Source organism: Oryza brachyantha, chromosome 9 (assembly GCF_000231095.2).
Source record: "Oryza brachyantha chromosome 9, ObraRS2, whole genome shotgun sequence".
Classification (NCBI taxonomy): domain Eukaryota; kingdom Viridiplantae; phylum Streptophyta; class Magnoliopsida; order Poales; family Poaceae; genus Oryza; species Oryza brachyantha.
This window is the reverse complement of record NC_023171.2, coordinates 11,347,477-11,370,685: the sequence shown is the minus strand read 5'-3', so window position 1 is coordinate 11,370,685 and position 23,209 is coordinate 11,347,477. Positions and strand designations below refer to the sequence as shown.

Genomic DNA, 23,209 nt, shown 5'->3' with positions numbered 1-23,209 from the left:
TAAACTTGATTTTATGGTTTTTTCATCATGGTTTCTTTTACACATTTCGCTTTTGAGTCGCTATGGACACGTATACAAAAGTTTTATCTGTAAATTATTTTTCGTTTGCAAAAGCACGTTTTCGTTTATTCCTCCAAAAAACGAAACGATGGGAGCCAAAATTAAAGAGGAATAAGGTTAATAGAGACTGAGACATATGGGTCTCATCTATCATAGACTCATAATGGAGAGTAGATAGAGAGACCGTTGAAGCGAGCAATGATTTTAACTTACTAAATAAAATCAAATGGATAGTTGGCTATATGAATGTTTGAAGAGTCTATTCGTTGTTGGAGATGCTCTTAGGGCATACCGAACAACCATCAGTCTCATACGCTAGTGGTTCTCTAAGAGCAAATTCAATAGTATAGCTACTACTAGCTCCAATTCATCTATAGTCAATCTAATAACCAATTCATACAATAGTTACATACAAAACATTAATATATGGTCTCACATGTCATACACACATTTTGTCTTGAAACCCGTGTGCAGCTAGCTATAAATTAATAGCCCACCTCTTTTCTTCCTCCTCTTATCTTTTTAAAATATGCTTATAGCTAGGCTTAAGCTTCTTATTTTTTTAAAATATGCTTATAGCTGGGCTTAAGCTTCTATTGTACCTGCTCAAAAAAAACCTCAGTATACTGTACAAGAAAAAACGAGCTGCCTTTTTCAGAACAGTCTAGTAAGCTTTTCATCATCACAGCACAGAAAAGGTACTAATATAATTTTTTTTCTGATATGGGGAAAGACAATTTTTTGTCCAGTGTTTGTCACATTGCCTGTATAACGCATTTGTTAAATTTCAGAGACATACCGAACAGCTGTGACTGACCATAACTCCGTGAGGCACAAACATGGTTGAGTTGCATTTCCTGGAGGAACTCCAGAGTTCTTCACATAGTATATTCCATGCCAAGACCCTTGGTATCATTATTGGTATATGCGAAACTGTTTGAAAGCAAAATTATCAGATGGTAATAGATGATCACAAATGTCCGCGATGGATCGCAGCACTTATCAACTCTAACCACCGCCACTGTAGAGAGAACAGGCAAGTTAGACAGACTTAAGAGCTCTTCATTCAGATACAAACAACAGTTACAATCCTTGGGAGCACTAGACAGGTGTGCGACGCAATGCATCAGATGGAAGTCGAAAACTAACTCTCAAATATTGTGCTAACCCTACAAAACAATCTGCCTTCCGGGGTACCAAAAAATGCCTCTTCCAGCTTACAAACTGTCATCAACCACAAACCGAAAGAAAAGTAAAGAGAAGCCCTACACTGCCTAGATCAAAAGTAAGGACCACCTAACCAAACTTGTACAAATGCTCAAAGGAGATGAAGCAGAAGACAATGATAGATCAGTCACCCCTCCCAGGCTGCCGTTGCAGCCTGTTAATACTGAATCATGCTCCATTGGCTGTATAAATACCAACAAATCAACAAATAGCTTGATTATATACCATGGAGGTATCTACAGAAGGATTAAGTTACTGCTCTTGATCATCATTTCTTATTGTTGCGGATGGAATGTCGGAAATGAAACCGTTCGCTCACAACAAGGTTTTCTGCAAGCTCAAGGATGGGGGACATGATGGCTTCAGATTTTGGCGATACTGACTCTGGAAGACTAGGTAGGCAGGTTGGCATATGTTCACCATTCTCCTCAGGGTGAAAATAGAAGATAACTGCTCGACAGAAAATAAACCTGCAAATGAATAAGATTAAAGGAATGAATATCTGCACATGCTCATTTTATTAGTAAAAAGAATGGTTTGATACAATGCATAAATGTGGAAAATAAAAAAAATTCTGAAATTGCAAAGAATTGTCTGAAAATGTAATTGGAGTTCTGAATATGTGTAAGATACTGGTATTGATTACAATCACCCATTCATTGTTTTACTATACAGCTCCATGCACTTGTGCACAAGTTCACTGCCCACCTGAGATTTGCAGGAAATATCACAACGGACAGGAACTTAGGTTGTCTAGTACTGATAACTACTCATGTACTTACACTCTGACTTGGTCTAGTGAATGTCAGTCCGTACTCATACTCGGTCTAGTGAATGATAAGTAGGTAACAGTGAAGTAGTCAGCGTGGGCGAGGTTTTCCAAGCCACCATGCTAACACCTTCCAACCATGCTAAGATAGTCATAAGAACATTGAATCTGGAAGAGATAAGGAATAAGGTACCTGAGGATCAGGCGTCTGAGAAAAGGATCTGGTAAAATTTGTCCCCAGACGTTGTTCAATCCAACAGAAGTGCTGAGGATCCCTTCATATTGTTCCAAAGCAGAGAAAAGTATGGTTTCTGCATTAGCATACGTATCCTGAAAACCAAGCAGAAGATCTCAAAATATAGAAATTAATACTACATGAATACTCAACTCTTCAAGGAAAGAGCATACGCTGTCTATCTCAGAAGTTATCCCAGCTAGCTGGCAGAAGGCTTGCATTGGAGCTGTGAGGAAGTATGTAAATTGGCTTCCATTACCCGTGGATTCTGCACCAGGCATTGCTGATGCTATCCTAGGAGAAAGAAGCAAGGCAGCTGGCTCTCCCTTCTCTGCATTATGTATGCCCTGCAATTGTGGGTCATATAAGATATTCGTTCTCCCATTTTTGTGAGAACAGGAAAAAATGTGGAAAAAAAACAGAATGGAGAGAGAACCCTTCCATGATATTAGGTTAATTATCTTTTTTCTGAAAGAATATTTTATATAAAGTTTAAAATGTACTGGAGAAATAAAGAACCAAATGATGGATTCACAAGCTGCTACATGAAAAGTTTTGCCTGTTTCTGTATGGATAGTGGCAGTGCCTAGATTCTTTTTTCTCAAGAACACAGAAGGACTGGTTTAATTTCATTAAGGAGAAAGAAAGAAAATAAAAATACTTACAAGAACAGGAGGGCAAAAAACCTCCCAAATATTTCATCAATACAGTGTTCTATAGTAAATGGAAAGGGAGCGCCTATTTAATTTCCAACTCCAAATCCAGCCATTCATGCTATGCTATGCAAGACATAAGTCCTCTGCTATCCTCTGATTTAAGTAATTTTTCAGTAGTTTAATATCGAGCTATGATCGAGCATGTAAACACATACAATGTTACCAACCTAACTACTGCAGCTTGTTTTATGTTATAGTAGGTTAAAAAGTACGCACATAAAAATAATGAGAATACCAAACACTTCATCCACAATGAATCTAAATAAACCCATAGTAAGAACTACAGGGTGAAAAAGGCATGGACAATCAAGTGTAGTAAGTTTGGCTCTTAAAAAACAACAGAACACTCATGATAATGATTTTCATCTACCAAGCTAAGATTAAGTTCTGACAAACCTGCCTTGAATGCATGGCTATTTTCACTATCGATTACAAGGAATAGTGGATATCTTGTAAAGGGAATCAGATCTTCTGGATAAAGATTGTTTGGACCTGGTAAAGATACAAGCAGGTCAGAATAGCAAATGCATAAAGTGTTAGCCTTTCAAAAAGAAACTAGTCCATCTATCTAGTCAGACACTAGCCTGCCAAGTAAACCATAAAAGTGGACTTAATTGAAACATATCACTATACTGAGACAGAATTCCAGAAAACATCCCAATGAGAAGACACATGCTTACCTCCACTTCCACGGGGACCAAGCCATAGATGATTATCTGAACTAATATTGGAATTCGACTTGTCAATGGGATACACAGAAGTTGCCCTTGTATATGCTGAGCTAGAGGCATACTTTTGAGAAGTAATGTTCTGCTCAGAAAATCCTGAAATTGTGAGCACTAAATTAGACGGGAAAGAACCTAATGGCTGTTGACTCCAAACAAAAAAGTTTAGATGTTTTACAAAGTCAGATCGAGAAGGGAACCTGATGCTGAGAGATAGACAAGTAAGATGCTATCTTGAGAGAGCTCCTCACAGACTGTGGCTAGAACCTGCAAATTATGAATGTCTGATGTAACACTAAAAAAGGTTCTGGTAGCAAAAGAACAAATATATTGATCATCAAGCTCATGAGTGAATAAAAGTATATTCCAATAGATTCCAACAACAACCCTGCAGTCAATCAGCACTAAAAGATAGCAAAGTTGAATAGTCTCGCATTTTTCTGAATGCATCATCTACAGTAAACTACAGAATATATGCAGTTATACTAAATAGAGTTTTTTTACCATCCTTGAAAAGATACCTTGAGTACCGAATTTTCTAGTGTAATAACTTGGTGCCTCCAAGCACTAGGTACCTAGAGGTACTAAAATTTTACACCAAAAATTTGGTACCTCTAGGAATTCTCTCAAGGACCATAAAATTTCTCAACTAAGTATAGCACAAAACTGTGGGTGTCTCCACCACCAAATAAATTACAATGTGCAGCAGAAGCCTCTCTAACTATGACAACATCCAGGTATGATGAGGGACTTGTGCAGACTTGCCAACGACGTGACAACTTACACCAATGGATGCATGATTTAGATTGAGGGCAGCAGGTGTACTGGCAAATCACATCATTCAGTATGATAAAATCCTAACACAAACGTCAACCAGAGAGTTGTATTGAAGTTTTTATATAAAGCTAATGAAAGTGATAAAGGGGTACATAAGCATCCAGTTTATACGATGGTGAGCATAATATATCATTTTAGGAGTAGTCCTCGAAAAGAAGACATGTGAAACTATCAGAATTTGATTTCCATCCTATTCTCAAACTGAACTTGAAAGAGAGGAAAAACTTGCATAAACAACCTACCGCTAGAAGATGTGATACAGTAGGATGATATACAACTGCTTTTTGAGGATTTGAAGGAAGACTTCCATCAGATATTTCTGATGATAGGTGAATATCAATTAAACCAGAGGGTCCACTCTGATCACTTATAGTTCCATTTTCTGTAAGCTCTTTGGCAGCAATCTGATAAGACCCAGTGGGCTCCCACTCCAGACACTGTAGCATTCTGAAAGTGTCGAGAGTTAATTCTGTGAACTTCACCTGCATTACATATGACAATCTGTCAAGCTTGCTTTTAGATAATATTATTATGCAAGATAATTGGGCTAATTATTAACAGATAGGATATGTGACCTCATTTCTGCGATAGCTTGTCAATACAGCTTCTTTCAGTTTCAGTACTCTTCTTGAATGGAATCGTGCAAGAGATGCAAGATTCGACGGAAAAGAGTCAAACAGGTTGTCATATCTCAGTGACCTAGATCCCTTGTATGCTCCATCAGCTTTCAAAAATTTTCCAAGCTCTTGAAGTACTTGCTTCCATTCCTTGAAGTTGGTTTTCTTAAAAAAAAAATGATCCCAAATTTGTTATTGAAAGACTAAATGGAAAGGTTTTCTTAATTATAAACTAATTTGATTCTCTATTGAAATGACATGTGCTCAAATGCTAAGCTATCCGTTTAGCATAACATTCATTATTCAACCATCAGACATACATATCATTTCTCAATTAAGCACCGACAAAACGATGTGATGAATATGCTGCAGAAAGGTAATACAGCTGGTGAAATTGCTCTAGTTCATACTTCCTCTAGTACAGAATTATCAACCTAACTAAAGACAAAGCCTCTACTTTAGCAGCGAAAACTGTAAACCATGAATGATCCAAAATTCATTATGCTGATGAAATGTACAACTCGTGCATTCAAACATCCCAAATCCCAAGAGAAAAACGAGCACTCTACAGGAGTATTACTTTAGTTGATCAGAAATAAGGTAAGATTTTAAAGTTTAGTTCCATATACTACCGCAAAGAATTGGCCATTATTATTACAGAGAATCCAACAGGTAAATAAAGAGAAACCATTGATTAAACAGCAGTCCAAGTTAAAAATCCCTACAGAAAAAAGAGCACTGTGCATAGCACTTCAATCAGAAACAAGTGGCAACACAACCTTGAAATGGACAAGTTCCCACTAGGTTTCCTAAAATACACCGAAAAACAGCAAGCCCATAAACTTAACTCGGGGTTCCCCAATTCAAAGCACAAGAGGAGCTAAGCATCTTACGGGGTATGCCGACTTCGTCTCCTCGACGAGCGAACGGAGGCGACCAGCGAGGTGGTCCACCGCCTCGGCTCGCCGCATCAGCATGGCCACGACGAGGAACCGCGCGATGAACCGCAGCTCCTTGTACCGGATAAGGAGGCCCTGGTGCTTGTCGCTGCCCCCGACCTGCCCCGCGGCGGCGAAGTACCCGCGGCTGTAGATGGCCTCGTAGAACACGTACGCGCCGACGAGCGAGCGCGGCTCCGCGGTCCGGAGGTAGCGCGCGTAGTAGAGCTGCCCGATCCGGGAGGCCACCTCCCCGATCTCCCACCGCCGCAGCCCGCCCGCGACGAGCTCCCTCCGCCGCTCCTGCTGCAGGCGCCACAGCCGCGTGTACGCCTTGAACGCCTTCCGGCTGTGGTGGTCCCCGCCGCCGTAGAGCGGGAGGTCCCGCGCCCGCGCGAACTTGCGGTCTGCCGCCTCCGCCAGCGCCTTGAACTCCCTGTACGCGCCGCCGGAGCCCTCGCCGTCGGCCATCGCCGGCGACGAGAGGGGACGCGGAGGCCGGCCGGTCTATTCCCCCCTCGCGATTTGGGCGAATGCGACGAGGAGGCGGTGGTGGTGGTGGGGAACGAAACGAGAGAGAAGAGAGAGAGTGCGTGTGTGATAAAAGGGGAGTTTGTTCGAGAAGAGATAAAAAAAAGTGGTCGATAGTACGGGGTGAGCGTGGGTGAGCTGTTTTACAGTACACATAAACGCTGTAATTTAGGTGCCCTAATTGGGCTCTTATTACTCAATCATTCGCACTTTGTTTAATGGTTTTTGTCTGACTCTACAGTGTGCCCTGCTTTGGTTCCACGGTGAGAAATTATCCGATTTATTTGTGTAAACAAAAAATAAAATCAACCCCGTTAGTTTCTGAACACTGCTACCAAATCTATGTAGGGCATATTGGCAAGTACGAGTACGTGACATTGTTCGATTTGATTTCTTAACAAACTGTTCTATGCGGTGTTAGGTGTGGATGACGCAACGAGGGTTACTAAGATGGTGTTTAGTTGTCAAAATTTTTAAAAAAAAATATCATATCGAACTTTTGATCGGATATCGAAAGATATTTTTGGACACGAATGAACAAACGAATTTCATGGCTAGCCTAGAAACCACGAGACGAATCTTTTGAGCCTAATTAATCCTTCATTAGCACATGGTGGTACTGTAGCACTTATGACTAATCATAGACTAATTAGGTTCAAGAGATTCGTCTCAAGATTTCTTCTATAACTATACAATTAGTTTATTGGTTCATCTATGTGTAATGTTTTATTTAGATGTCCAAAAATTTGATGTTATGTTTTTAGAAAAAAAAAATTAGAAACTAAACAAGTCCTAAAATTTGACGTGATAGGGGTATCCAGAGCATGTTGCATTTATTGTCTTAACGAAACGTATTGATGATAAAATTCAACAAGTTTAGGGATTTAGGGATTTGTTTGCGTTTATCTATCTACGTGAACTACAATCGAATTTTAAGCATTCCGTGTATTTTTGATTCATAACATCATTGACTCTTTTAATTAAAATTAAATTGTTGAGAATGGACCGTGTTTTTCAAAAAAAAAAATTGACATGAAGCCTACATTTTCCCCTCAAAAGCATTGCACAACTGGCTAAGCAAATATACCATATCCGTTCTAAAATATAAGAGGTTCTTTAACCAGGATTAAGGTTAAAAAAATATTTTGGTTATCCTTCGTAAACAATACTTCCTCCCTCCCATAATATAATACGTAAATACCACTAACACAAAGATAAAAGATAAAAAAAGAGTTATAATAACTCATCATTTATATTATCTAGATGTATGCATGCATGTATGTAATGTGGTTAGACATTTTAATGGTGAAGAATTTAAAATAAATTAAATTTAGAGAAAAATATGTGCTAGTTAATGTATACTTACATGCACCTCTTATATTATAAGAGAAAAAAATAGTTACACGTTATATTATCGGATCAGGGAGTAAATCAATAGGGATAAAAATATATGTGGGGATTGAAAGCGCATCCAAGACCCTTTTCAGGTTATGGATAATTGATTTAAATATAAATAGTAGACTACTAAGGACAAATGAGTTAATCACAAGTTTATTTCCCAAAAGGTACAAAACACACATGCGATGACCCCTACAAAAGAAGAAGATGGCATATGACTCGAGGCAGTTTAATTCTATTTGTATTTTGAATTTAAGATGTAGGAAAGTCATATGTAATTTAATATTTTACGGATCTAAATAACATCCGCTCCTAAATTTAATGATCTAGGTGTATATTTTTTTTTTATGTTTATGGACATCCAGTATCTGCTCCTAAGTTTAAAAAACAGAACTATATTTTACTCCAAATTAAACTACATATAGCCGCTGAGAAAACAACATACGAGTACGTACGAGCATTATCCCCCCAAAGCCTCGAAAGCGATCTCGATGGAAGACAAAGTCCATGTTAATTGAAGTGAAAATGAAGGTAACCAAACAACTGACTACTGAACCGTGAACGCTTTCAATGAGATGACGACACCGTTCAGTCGTTCAGTCTCTCCAGCTCGATTGGGTGGGGATCAATACAAATGGCAGGAGCATATGTGAGGAGCACGCGACGACCCTACTTCTACCTCGCGACTGCATTATCTGTTTTTTTTATGTTGGCCTATGTTAAATTTAAACTTAAATTTTATAGTTTTTTAGCTTTCACTTATGCTTATAAGCTAAAATTTAAAATTTTAACCTTAAACTTAGAATTGATATTAAGGTTTTAATTGTTAATTATTTTTTGGTTTTAGCATTTAGATTGCTATGAACACATATATACAAGTTTTAGCAAATTATTGCAAATATATTGTTTGGATTTTTTAAAAAAAAACCAAATAACCCCTTTGGTTACTTGATTTATTCTTAAAAATTTTGTAACAATTATTTATTTTGTTATAATTTATTTTATTATGAAGTAAACTTTAAGCATAACTTGTTGTTTGCATACTTTTAAAAAGATGAATGATTAAATATATTTTTAAATGTTAAATAAAAAAATCAGACAGCGTAATGCGGTACAACGGTGAGGGGATTCATCAATCCCCTCTAGTTTAGAGTCGACTTGCCGCCCCGTGCCTCGCCCTCCGCTGACGCCGGCCGGAGACGGACGAGCCGATCGCGACACACTGGTTGAAGTGACCGTCGGAAAAGTTTCAGGCGATCGCGCGATCTTTCGTACACTTTAGCCCTGAAGTTGGTTATTCCGTAGGTCACGGGCAGGTGGCCTGCCGTTGTCACGCCTCGTCACGGTCCGGTGATGCAGCAGCGGTTAGCACGGCATTCTGCTGATACAGTTCTACGTGCGCTTCCTACCAGTAACTGAAATTGCAACTGCCAGGGAATCCTACCAGTGGCTGTCTACTGTTTAAATAATTCCACCACTTGTTCTCCTCTTTTCTTTTTTTTTAATTAGCACGGTGACCCACGCATATTTGCAGCTAGCCATTATAAATTGAATCTATATAGGGTCTCTTATTTAGATAATAATTAAATTTAAATTTAAATTTTCCTAAATAAAAATTATTTTAAAATTTTTAATCTAAAAATTTTATTTTTCTAAACTGTATTTACACGTAGGCTCTTTTTATTATTTTTCTTTATTTTTAATTCCGAAATTGTATTTCTAATCTGTCATTCTTTTTAACCGAAATTTTAGATGACTCTAAATTGTATTTATAGATGAACCATTCTCTCAGTATCAATTATTTTAAACTTTTGAATCCGAGATTTATTTACACGTGTACTTTTTTATTATTTATCTTTATTTAATTTTTTTATTTTTAACCAAAATTTCAGATCTTTCTAAATTGCATTTATAGATGGGCTCTTCCGTCAATATCAACTATTTTAAAACTTTTAATCCAAGATTTATATTTTCCTAAAATGTATTTACACGTGAACTCTTTTCTTTATATTTGAGATTTGGATTTTTCTAAACTTGATTGCGCATGGAGTCTTGTTATTATTATTTTTCTTTATTTTAAATTGATCTTTTCTTTCATGGTCCTATTCCAAAAAAATATTATTTTTTTCTCTTTTCCTTCTCCGATTCCAAATCCAACGTCCCGATCTCAATGCATGGAGGTAGCATGCGCCCCGTGCTCTTCTATTTATATCTCTTCATTGTCTGGTTGATATTTTCTTTTCTCTCTTTCATTTTTTCTTTGATTAATCTCAGAATTTCTACCTCATGAGAGACAACGTGGGGTTCTTTTTCCAGTACAGTGCATGTATTTTTCTTTAATTAATGTGAATATGGTGGCTTTTTTATCTATTACTATATATATATATATATGTTAGGTATTCACGAAGTCTGGTTCAAAAGAAATATGTTCTTTTCCTTTTTTTTTCTTGTTATCCTATTCATTTTTTTTGCCGTTCTTTCCCTTTTTTCCTAAAAAAAATTTTCTCCTCGTTGTCCGATTCAATTTTGCCGTTGTTTCCTTTTTAAAATTTTGCCGTTCTTTTCTCTAAAAAAATATTTTTTCTTTTTTTCTTCCATTTTCCTCCGATTAATCTCAGAATTTATAGCCCGTGAGAGACCACGTGAAGCCTTCTTTTCTTATTACTTTATATAATATATATATATATATATATAATAGATTTCAGTACAAAAGCAGCCTGAATTGATCCTTGCAAGAGTTATACTCTGCTCCGGCTGAAGGATCGATGATGAAGTTAACCAGAGAGGGCATCTTTACTCGAACGCTTTGCCATCATTCTGCTGGACCGAGCTTGCTCGCGGTGGTAGAGGATTCATCGGTGTCCAGTGCAGTGGTCTCTGCCTCTCTGGTCGGCGCAATCATTGGACACAAGTCTACTCGCCGGAATTCTTTACAGGTGTGCAGAGGATCACTGCCTGCGCAGCTGCTCGGTTGGAACAGGTTGGCTTCCGCGTCGCCGGCCTGTGCCGAGCGGACGTGCGTGTAAAGAGCAATTCACAATTAGTGTTGCAGTGGTTAAGTGGTTAACGATTAAGTAAGAAGATGGGATCATGGGAATCTTAATCTGGAGGGTTTTGGTGTGGTGGTGTTTTTTTGCGTTGTTTAGTTAGGGCCAGATTAGCTTAAGCTTTTGGACCTGGTCCCATGGGATGCGACCATTTAGTAGAACGCACATCAAGACAAATAAACCATGCTTTCGGCATGATTCCTCCTGTTCCGGAGTACTGTCATTCACATGAAAAAGGAAATGGGGCGCTTTGTTGGTACGTGTATGCTAGCTTCAATGCTTCATGGATGCACACACTGACTCGGACGAAGTAACTTTTCACTTCCTAAATTCTTGACGAGCTATATACACTGTCCATGTATGAAAACTATGGAGAAGAATGTGCCATAGATAAGTAAAAAAAAACTAAATTAATGATGTGTATCATAGATTCATAGTTTTTTTTTCCTTCGCCATTGATCTCAGTAAAAAAAAACTAGAGGTGTTAATTACAAGTGGGACATGTGATGCTAACATGTAAAATTGTAAATGTTGCTAGCCACACCACCGCTCAAAAGAGGCAATAAGCCCAAAATGTTCGGAGATTCACACGTGAATAATCACTTCTTCGTTTAATGCAGGACCGCAGCAGCATGAAAAAAAAAATCTCTGGCATGGCCCATGATCCACCTTTTTTTTTCTTATATTTGTATTTGTAAACCAAAATATAAATTCTTAACCTTAAATTTGATATTGATTTTTAGGTTATTCTCATCGAAGGTTTCAACATTGATTTTTAAACCACTAAAAATACATACATATAAATTTTATTTATAAATTATTTTTTATTTGCAAATATGATACCATCACTCCCATCAGCTTTATATATATATATATATATATATATATATATATATATATATATATATATATTGCGCGCGCACGCGTGCTCTGACCGGAGACTGTGCACATGGTACACCACATCAAATTTTGGACCCAAATCAGCGCAACTTAGGACAGGGCACGTACTCGTACGGTAGCGCATTTAAGAGCAAGGTCAATAGCAGTATTTGTTGTCTACTCCAATTTCATTCCATATCATACACAAGTAATTTTATAGCTAACACAAACAATAAGAGACTCTAATTTTCAGTTTATTCTATCATGACAATAATATTATATTCTTTATGTACCCTATCACATTTATTTCTTTATCTTGTAAGTAGTACTTTTTTTTGATTTGTGTGTGTAGTCTGGCTCTAAATTAAACATCCATCCATTTTCTCTCTCCTTCTTTGTTTTTTACGAACTCAGTAATATTTTTTTTAAGTCAGCTTACCACACCTCTATTGTACCTGCTATAACAACACCGATTCCCATTGTCCCCCGCGCCATGCATCCTCCTGTCCGTCCGCAAGCGTCCTTCCCATGGACCAGCCGGTCCTACGGTTCAACCGCGGCCCGGCTCTCGCGATCGGGTCAGGCTGGTTGGCTGCCTGGCAACCGTGCGCGGCCTGGGCGTGCCTGGCTCGCCATCTACATGGAGACTCGTGACCTCGCGTTGGAATTTTTCGGGCCTCGGGCGTACGTCGACTGGCACGGCTGGATCTTTTGTTATCGTTTCCATGCTCTTGACTTTGATGCATGTCCCCTGTACATCCATCTTTTCCCTGTGTTTCCATGTTACTCTATGCCTGCGCCTGAGTACTTTAGGAGTAGTACTTGTGCTAGGAGTACATTACTACTGGAGAATGGAGTACGTAGGAATAGCTCTTCATTGGCGCCCGATCGAAGAGCAAACAAATGGCACGTGATATTGACAGCCCGGAGGTCGGGGGAGAGCGTCTTTCGTACGTCTAGATGACTACTGGCCTGACTTTATAGGACAATCTGAGATGAATAAACGTGTACTGGTACTAATACAAGAGTACTAGTACTCCTACGTTCTCGTTCTCACTAGTACGAGAGTGGATGGACGGACGTAGTATAGCCGTAGAGGGGGTGGAAACACGGAGCTGGGCCGCCGCGCCGGCGCGTGCGGGCTACGAGCTATTCCGCCCGTGCTACGATGTGCTGGTACCGTGGACCGTGCCTGCCATGCATGGAACGGCAGGAGGAGATGGGTTTGGTTGGCAGTTGGTGGCTTGGCGCGTCCTCGCGACTCGCGAGCCTCGTTCCGTCGCGCGCGCCGCAAGGGGGGAACCGGGAGGCGGGTGGGCGGGAGCCACTTCGGTGCGTGTCGATCGAGCCATCGGGCTCAATAGCAGCAGCACCGTACTTACACGCATGTCCACCTGCGGCGCAACGCCGCGGAGGAATCGATCGTTTGGAGGAGAGCGCGGACCCTGCGTCGTCGTGGCGGGCGGCGATGTGGGCAGCTTGCGGTTGCGTCGTGTCAGCTTGACAGCTATTGTGTCGCACCTGTCTGCTTCCCATTGGAGGGGTCCGTCCTGCTCGACTTTAAGGCGTGCTTACCATGACCTCACCGAGCCGGTCCAGCCGGAGATGATCACTAGTACACATACTTATATCTGTGACGGGTTATCCATTACTAACAGAAGGACATTAACCATGCATATAGCTAGAATGATCAATAGCCGTAATTGATTTGCACTCATTTGTAATGGCTTTTTATTGAGAGTCGTTTGAGATATCCCTAGCTATCTCCGCAACACTAATATCTCCATCTTTATTTTCTCCTTGCGGCAAATTAAGACATCGGAGCCACATCACCCAAACCACGCACGTGCCATTCCGTCACTCTGTCTGCACACCGGAAGTGGCCTGCCGTCGGGTAACCACGTTCCTATAGGGGAAGCTGCTATATATTAAGTCGCGTAGAAGTCTACGCTGTACTCTTTTACGAAAATTTGCCTGCAGTGCACCCGTCTAGATAGTCCCTACCTATGACTTCATTCAACTCTTCAACTGTGCATCTCTTCCCGTAGATTAGTACTTCTACTATAGTACTACTCCAGTACTCTAAACCCACGGAACGTGCCAACATGCAACGTGCTCGTACGTGTTCATTCGCAACCTTGATGACAATTGACAAGGGCCTCAGAGAAATGCTTGTCCAGCCAGACGTACGCTCGTACGTCCGTGTTCCCGGTGGCACGGCAACCCGTCGCGTCAAACACTCGGCCGTCGCTGAGAAGATTGTCCCGGACTCCCGGCATGGCGGGTCACCTCTCCGTCAGCCTCCGGCCGCTCCTTTTGGAGCAAAACAGAAAACGCACGGATTTCGCTGCTTCCGAACGAACATGTCACATGTCGCATCAATATTGAGGCCCGTGCCGCTGCCGGCGTAGCACAACCCAGCCATTGCATGAGCCGTACGCCGGGGAGGACGGCGAGGGGCGGGGGGCCGCGATGGATGCGCCGGGCCGTTCGCCTGTGCGTGCACGCACGGTCAGATCGCAGGCTTTCAGGTTCAGAAAATGGCCACTGCTTTGTCCACGCACTTGTGTTTTGTGTGACTTTGTGTGTCTCTTTTGTGGTGCTTTGCCGATTCGTCAAAGCTTGTGGGGGCGATCAAAGTATGAGGAAGATGACTGGCTGCCTCTGTGTGCTTTACCAAAAGCAATGAATCCAGAATCCACTACGAATCTATGAGGAAAAATAAGGCAGAGCAAGTCAATTTAGGAAAGGGTTAAAAAAAAACAAGAGAGGAGCAAAGAACATGCCAAAGCCGGTAGGTCCAAAGTGCAAAGTCCAAACTTTTGTGTCAAAGGTGACCGCGTACTTTTCTTCGTTAGTGCAGTCTTTTCAGCGTGACAACTCTGTAATTCTTCTATGGAGGAGTATTACGGGTTCACAGGCCGTGCTGTTGGGTGTACCACCCATCCACTGATGAACCGGTCTGCCATCAATTATTGCTGAATACTGTTCACCTTTGTGTAGTTATTCATGTGTAGTTATTCAAATATGCATTGAAATTTTCACTTATTTTGGCATCAAATTTAAAACTTACATTGTCATGTACATTTCTAGTGCTGTCAATGTAATCGGAAAAAAATTAAAACATTCAGCCTTCAAAAGGTGCTCATGGGTGTACGATGTCCATACACGTGTTTGTAAGGGTAGATGCACACACGTGTAGATCAGTGTCTGCATTTGCAGCGTGCCTTCCAAAAGGAAAAAAACCTATGCATAGGCAGAACGAAAAAACAAACAGCATGCATGTTCACCACTAACGAAGAAATTAACAGCGTCGGCCCACGAGTTCTTCTTTCGTACGTAGCACCGAAAGCCTGTATTCTTCTCTACAGCGGGCCGTGGATTTCGTGATAAGATTGCAGGCCCGGTTCTAGTTTCTGAACTCATGTCGTTCTAGAGTAGGAAAACGTCCACTTTTTAGTTGTTACGTCCCTTAACTGAGTATCTTTCACGTCCCTCATTCGTAAAACCAAAATGAAACATCCCTTAACAATTGATACCAGTGCAAATTGAGTTACTCAGTAGTTTGGATTATCATTTTATCCTACATGATACTTGTGTGACATATTGACTTGGTCTTCGTTGTATGATGTCTACATGTTACTAAGGAGCCAACCTGATGGTTAGGGAAAAAGGGTGACCCAACTTATGCCCCCACGGCCCACCTATCTCCTCTATCACGGTATCACCTTCTCCTCTCTGTCAAAATTACTGCAATAGCATAGAAGACCAGGGGTGGCAGGCTGATGGCAACACGAGTGACGAGCAAAAGAGGCCCATGACCATGATCGGTCTCCCTGTCTCCATCCTCTCCACACACCGGAGCCACAAAGAGTGACAATGCAATTAGGTTCATATGACAGGATACGAGAGTGGGCAGCGGGGAGGATGGCTCAAGTTGGACACAATGGAGCCATACAGTAAGATGATGTGCTCTAGGCACGTATAACCAAGCTGCTTCACTCTCTCTCATCCTTGGCACAAGCGAACCATGCGGCCGCGGCAAGGGTGAGGACTATTTATGTTCTATCATCTAATACCAATAAAACGAACTGTCAAACATTAGACACGAAAAAATAATTTTAAGTTTATTTTATATACGTTATATTTGTAAATAAAAATAATTTGTAAAAAAATTATATACGTGCTCTTAATTATCTAAAAGTCAAGGCTAAAAAAAACTATAATAAACTTCAAAACTAAGGTTGTTTATAAGTACGAGCATGAGCGAAAAGATAAGGAATTGTGACTCCAACTTGAGGTATCTAAGTGTCGCCTGTCAAATCCGATTCCTCATACGTAGTCGTAAGAAAGAGGAAAGTTAATACTGCTCTATCCTAAAAAGATATATTTTTACCTTTTTCACATATACTATACAAGGTTTCAAAGAATATAATGCCCTTCATTTTTTAAAAATCCTAATGCTTCTGCCCGTTATCTTTTCAAATCAAAATATATTTATCTTCTGCTTTGGTATACTACAATCCAATAAATAATCAAAAGTGAAATCTTTCTAAGATAAATAACATAAGTTAAAAGGGCATTTTTACTATCCTTTTCAAGTACCAAGAATTTTAGTACAAATTTTTAGTACATCAAGATATAATATATCTCAAGGTACCATACTTTTTACACTAAAAGGATGGTACCTTGAAGTACTTTTTCAAAAATGGTAAAAAAGCTCAAGTTAAAATATTTTTTTGGGATAGAGATAGTAGTGAGTATCTCTTTGGTTTTTTAAATTATTAATGTTTTGGGGGTATAATCATACATACAAAAATATTAAAATGTTAATTCTTTGTGCTACCCCCAATTAAATACAGTTGCTTTCTGATTCTAATATTAACTTCTCATGGTATAATAGTTTGAACTAAACTCCAAGCATGCCATGGCGCTGCACCTTTTCCATTCTGCACGTCAACGCATGCGCAGCCTATTTAATGCAATCTCAACTTTTTGCTTCAACTTTTACTTATAAACTAAAATGCGAATTTTTAATTTTAGATTTAGAAATGATTTTTGGGTTTTATTTTTCAACATTTACTTTTAGATCGCTGAAACATATATATATATATATATATATAATTGTATTTATAAATTATTTTTAGTTTTTAAATATATATCGTTTGACTTTTTCTTAGAAAAGCAAACATACGACCCCATGGATTACAATGCACGCCATGTCTAAAATACTCCATTCATGTTTTTTTATATGACTCTATTACTTTTTATATCTATATTTGACCGTTCGTTTTATTTAAAAAAATTATCAAAAAATACAAAATTATAAGTTATACTTAAAGATCTTATAAAAATAAATCAAATTATAAAAAAATCAGTTAATGTTATATAATTTTTTAAATAAGACGAATAATTAAACGTGATAATAAAATCAATGATATCGTATAAAAATACACGAAGGGAGTATCAACCATTAATATTCATAGTTCCCAAGCCCAAAATGTCTACAGGGTTCTCTTACCAAAGTGTTTGAGGTTAATGCTAACTCAAGAGTTTGTCTCCAGTCTAGGCACCATCATAGTCACATAGTGTGTGACCGTACAAACCACCTCCAGCGTAGATGGTGTAAAACGGCAGCAGTCCGTAAAATGTTTCTTGTCCACGTCTACTACACACACATGCTTCTTGTCCACGTATTCCCCGGCACGACTCGGCCCACCGAGCATGAGGCGACGGGCCTCCACCGGGGGAGCGCCACGTCGCCTTTCTTTCACAAACAGATTCCGTGGCCCACGCCCCCTCCGAGCCCACGTCACCGCACGGAGAAAAAAGGACGGCAGAAGGAGGCGCTGCTCCAGAAGTCCGCTCGCCCTCTCCCTGGCCGTGGGACCTAGTGCCATCCGGGCCCACCTGGCGCTGTGGTGGGTGGCAGTTTGATGGGTTCGCGTAGAATTTTGTGGGTTCCGGGCCTGACGTGGACTGCCAATTTCGCCATGGTCCAAAACGGGGCCCGCGATCTGGGCCTGCATTGATTCGGCCATTAAAAAGGGGTATCGTCTCGTCGACGTTTTTCATGGGGGCCCAATTCGTTCAGTAGGTTGAAGCTGTTGTCACGCCAGCGTGGCCTCATCTCCCTCTGTTTGACGGTCTCATGATGATCAGTTTCATGCTCCGGATGAAATGCGTTTATTTTTAGAGTAAAAATCCAGCTTTTGTTTTGCAAAGTTTCGATTACTTTACCCTACAAGCCGTGTAAAGCGTTCAGGAGATGATACACGAGGGTTAGTTATTTAGCGCGGAAAACATTGACATATGATTTATTAAAAAATTAAAAAATAAATTAATATGATTTTTTTAATGCAACTTCTTTATAGAATATTTTCAAAATAACAAATCGTCTAGTAGTTCGGAAAGTATGCGCACGAAAAATAAGGAATTCTGGATTAGGAAGAGAGCAGCCGAACGAGGCCAAAATGAATGTTCATAGACATATTTAGGCCTTGTTTAGTTTCTAAATTTTTTTTTCCAAAAATATCACATCGAATCTTTGGACACCTAAATAAAGCATTAAATATAGATGAACCAAAAAACTAATTGCACAGTTACGAAAGAAATCTTGAAACGTATCTTTTGAGTCTAATTAATTCATGATTAGCCATAAGTGCTACAGTAACCAACATGTGCTAATGACGTGTTAATTAGGCTCAAAAGATTTGTCTCGCAGTTTCTAGGCTAGCCGTGAAATTCGTTTTTTCATTCGTGTCCGAAAACTCCTTCCGATATCGTATCAAACATTTGAAGTGACACTTCTCCCAAAAATTTTCTCAATCTAAACACCACCTTAGCAAAACTAGTGTTATCAGAAGGTAATACCAGCAGGCCAGATAGGCGAAATAATAATTAAAAAAATCCGTCCATTAATATGTGCATAGTGAAGTACTACCCAAACTTCACTGAAAATGATCCTGATTCTCGGAAGTTGCTGACACTACTTGACTCTAAAGCATAGGATAATCTGAGCGTCTCTGTTACCTCCTTTAAACTTTGATAACGTTGGTTTGCAAGGCCCCCGAAAGTCACCATGTCTATATCCTTAAAATATAGCGCATGGTTCGCTGATTTTATATCGATAGGCGCCACAACCACAATTACGTGATGGCCACACTAATTTTATACGCCTGTTTATTTGCTTCAGGTTCTCTATCGGGAAGTCACTTCAACGTCATGCGACCGTGCTTCACACGCCCTCTATAAAATATAAACGGTGCAGTATCGAATACACAAGATTACAAGAACGTCGGAGATAAGTCCGACAAAACGAGATTGTTTATCCATCGACTCCCCTCCATCCTAATACATATAATAATAATTATAGGTCTTAAAGTACATGTTATTATTGTTATGAGACGAAGGTACGTAGTAGGTTTTACGTAGCTAAGTATATCTTTTTTTCATCGGGATCTAAAGTATTCATGTTATGTGATAAAACGACCTTAAAGAAATTTGCTGCCCTCTATCTTATCTACTATGGAGTATTAGATGACACGTATAGAACGAGGATCTATACATGAGAGTGTAACATGCATGAGTATATTCATATAACTGTCAAACGATGCATCACAAGTTGACCTGGCCCGCCGTTGCACGTCGCTGCAGAATTGCCGCTCCCCGTCTAGCTTTCACCGGCTCGTGCTTCAATCCCAGTTTGTCTTCTCCGTCGCGATAGCAAGCCCGTACTCCGTGAAGAACAAGCAAAGCGACCGCGGATTGGGATTGATCGTATCGCGATCGTTCCGACAGTACCAGTACTTGACACGGTGACAAGTCCAAATTCGTGCAGAGCAACCTAAAGATGCCACTGTTCCTTTTACTACTAGTAGTAGTAGTGGTGGTGGAAACTACAGTACGGCAAGTCTGATGGAGCTTAATCACTCCTACTGTAACATCACCGGAAAGAATCTGGTTCCAGAAACATGAAAACGCCGAGGCTAGTTTTTTACTCTGTGCCGGTAATTACGCCGACACTCGACAGCACATTCGACCTGACCAAGCAGTAGAGCGACGATCGTCAACGTCGCAGGAATATTCCGGCGCCCATCCATGAATTTTTATCACTGCCCCCACCTACCACCAGCTGATCGACTAGCAGCGGTAGTAGTATGTATGTATGTGCTCGTCGGAGCACAACGTAACACATGCATCGACTTTATTTCCATGCACTCACTCAATGGCGTGAAGGCTTATACAACAACCCCGACGAATCTCCAAACAGATGGCACTGAATGCTGCACGCGCTGAGCTGCCGTGAACATGCACAGGCATTTTATGTTGTACTCTTGCCAATCATGCACTCGTTCACCATACTGTCTTGCTCGTGCAGGGTACAATCAGCTGCAGCCGTGTTAAAAATCGGCAGGGGCGCCCGGCTCTGCTGCCTCTCTGATCACGTCGCCATGGCCAAAAAGCACAGAAGCTTTTCCGAGTTCCAATCGAGCCGTGAATACTGTGCTGCTACTAGTTGCTTGACCAGAGGGAAGCGACGACGCTTTCGCGGGGGGGAGGCCGCGCCGTGGCCCGTGGAAGCGCGCGGCAGCGCCGAGCCAAAGCAGGTCCACGTCGCGGATCGCTGTCAGCGAGGCGAGTCCCGGTCAGTGATAAGGAAGAAGAAGCCAACGCCTGCTCCTCACGTGGCCCCTGGGCCCACCGAACAGTGACACTGTGGCCATTCGTTGAGTCGTCATCTTCCTTGCTCAGCTAGACTAATTACCCACCCCCCTTGTGCTAGTGACAGATTTAGGGTCCATTTTGGATGGCATGTTTACATTAGAGCTCAGACTGAGCTACGTAGGCAGTGAGAGAGAGCTAGAAATTGGAGTGGTAATCGATGGGAGTAGGATCACTACATTGCAGTGCTACTGCTAATGCGCGCGAGAATTGGCAAAAGGGACTAGGTACGTAGAGGTCCATTTTTTTTACAAAATTGCAGATAAGACCCTGGCGTTCTCCAGAATTGCTTATTCCCCCAGGATATTGTTTCCCTGCTCTCTCTCGGTCTCGGTGGCTTGCTTCGGTTCAGTTCCAGTGCTCCGTGGGCTCGGTCCACCACGACAGCGGCGGAGGCTGCTCGTCGGCGAAGAACCCGCCGCACGGCTCGTCGTCGTCCAGGAATCCCGTCTCGTCCTCCTCCACCTTGAGGAAATTCACGTGGAAGAACACCTCCCCGTGGCTCGCGGCCGTTGCGCCCGCCCCCGCTTGGCCCGCGGCGGACGGCGCGCCAAGAAACGTGCATACATCCGGAGCCAGCGCCTCCGCCGCTGGCGCGGCGCCGGCGGCGTCGGTGTCGTTCAGCACCGCGCTCGAGTCGCTGTCGGACGACCCGAAACCCGCCGCCGGTGGGCCGTCGGAGGCCACCGGCTCCTCCTTCACCGACGTGAAGCTCGCCGCCGCCTCCTCGTCCCCCAGCTTCGCCTTGAGCTCTTTGATCTACCACAATTCACGCAGTGAAGAGGCCATCAGACATTACGTACGTAAACGAACGGCGGCTGGCTACAGCTCAGGTGGGTCACGGGGACGTACCTCGGCGAGGAGGGCGTCCTTGTCGCGGCGGAGCGCGTCGTGGTCGAGGCGCAGGGTGTCGTACGAATGGCGGAGCGCGGTGTAGTCGCGCTCGAGCTGCTTGGTCTTCCAACGCGCGCGGCGGTTCTGGAACCAGACGGCGACCTGGCGCGGCTGCAGGCCAAGGTCGCGCGCCAGCCGCGCCTTCCGCTCCGGCTCAAGCTTGTTCTCCACCTCGAAGCTCCGTTCCAGCGCGCGAACCTGCTCCACGCTCAGCCGCCGCTTCTTCTCACCGCCGCCGCCGCACGCCATCATCTCCTCCTCCGCATCCCCTTCCACCTCCATCCCAACCCCTCCATAGCCATCATCTAATCAAACACGCACAAAAGACTCAATTTTCTCGCACGCATGACACACTCCAAAAGAATTACACCAAAAGCACCCCCCCCCTCCAAGGAATAAATCGCTAGAAAAAGAAAACCAAAGAACAAAGATTACCGCTAGAATTCGCCATCGGGACGAGCGACGGGCTGCCGCCACCGGCACCGGCGGATCGCTTCATGCCTCCGAGGTCACAGTACAGTTCAGGGATCACCCACTCGATCTCTTACTGCGAGGAGATGGCCACAGAAGTGTAGAAAGCACGCCCACGCTTCGATCGCTGGGTCCTCGCTGGTCTTAATTCCACGCTGCGATCCATGGCCAAGCACCACGTACGTAGCTCGTTTTCCGGTCCAAATGTTGCCTAAAACCGCAATTTTGTTGCGCGGTTTCTCATGATCCAAGAAAGGGGCCAGGGATGAGAGAGTGGAGTGTGGAGTGACTCTTCTTCCCCCCCTACTCTGATCCTCTCTCTATCTCTCTCTGTGTTTCTTTTTCGGTTTCCTTTCTGTTTTCGCAAGACTGCGTCTGCGCCTGTACCCTGTGTGTATTAATAAAGGCGAGAGAGACCGGGATAGGGGCGCTCGGTTTCGGCGCTTGGGTTAGGTAGAGTGGTGGTGCGGTTAGGAGGCGACCCGGGTTAACGTGACGTGCGTTTGCATGCTCATGTGCAAGACAGTACGAAGAGGCGCGACCGTTCTTTACGTTCCGTCCAGCAACAACTGAACGAACTAGGCGAGTGGTAGTACGTACGACCGACTGGACTCCCGGCACTCAAAAATGACAGAATCGACGTCTGATCTCGCGTGCACCAGCGCAAAAGACCCGCACAAAACCTAATGCCTCGATCGATTGTCCAGTTTGATGGGCTTTTTCGCCTTTTTGTAGTAGTAGCAGTAGCAGTAGGCCGTAGCTTCACTCACCCACTCACCAATGGCCAGAACCCCTAATTGCTAGCCTTACGATATGATGATGACTGGAACGAGGCGGTGGTCAAGTTCATCAGGTCACGCCCATGTCACGCACCGATGGCGGTAGGGGAGGAGAGGCAGCCAAGACGAACTGCTCCTCCTACCGAAAGCTCAACCCTCGCATGCGTAGTACAGGTGAGCGACGGCGAGGCGGAGCGACGGATTCGGCGTCGGATCGGCGCGGGGCGGTGGTGGGCCGCGCGCGCGGGGGGGGGGGGGGGGGGGGGGGGGGGGGCGTGGAAAAGCGCGCGCGGATGGTAGCGTCCGCAGAGGAGGGGGGAGCGGGGGGCGCTTCCGTTGGTCGGGGGATCAAAAGGAGGCGC

General features: G+C 42.5%; 2 protein-coding genes across 2 annotated transcripts; both read right to left on the bottom strand.

Annotated features, from left to right (window-relative positions):
- Positions 1–815: 815 nt before the first annotated feature.
- LOC102722520 (protein SCAI homolog) lies at positions 816–6,784 on the bottom strand. Its single transcript, XM_006660668.3, has 9 exons — positions 6,080–6,784; positions 5,145–5,351; positions 4,812–5,051; positions 3,933–3,999; positions 3,688–3,831; positions 3,408–3,499; positions 2,465–2,638; positions 2,250–2,386; positions 816–1,757 (listed from the first exon to the last, which is right to left on the bottom strand). Exons 1-9 carry the CDS (start codon positions 6,593–6,595, stop codon positions 1,556–1,558), a joined length of 1,779 nt encoding a protein of 592 aa, XP_006660731.3. The 5' UTR covers positions 6,596–6,784; the 3' UTR covers positions 816–1,555.
- A 14,070-nt stretch (positions 6,785–20,854) lies between these two features.
- Positions 20,855–22,462, bottom strand: LOC102722242 (homeobox-leucine zipper protein HOX4). Its single transcript, XM_015841389.2, has 3 exons — positions 22,033–22,462; positions 21,556–21,902; positions 20,855–21,462 (listed from the first exon to the last, which is right to left on the bottom strand). Exons 1-3 carry the CDS (start codon positions 22,094–22,096, stop codon positions 21,052–21,054), a joined length of 822 nt encoding a protein of 273 aa, XP_015696875.1. The 5' UTR covers positions 22,097–22,462; the 3' UTR covers positions 20,855–21,051.
- Between the last annotated feature and the right edge of the window lie 747 nt (positions 22,463–23,209).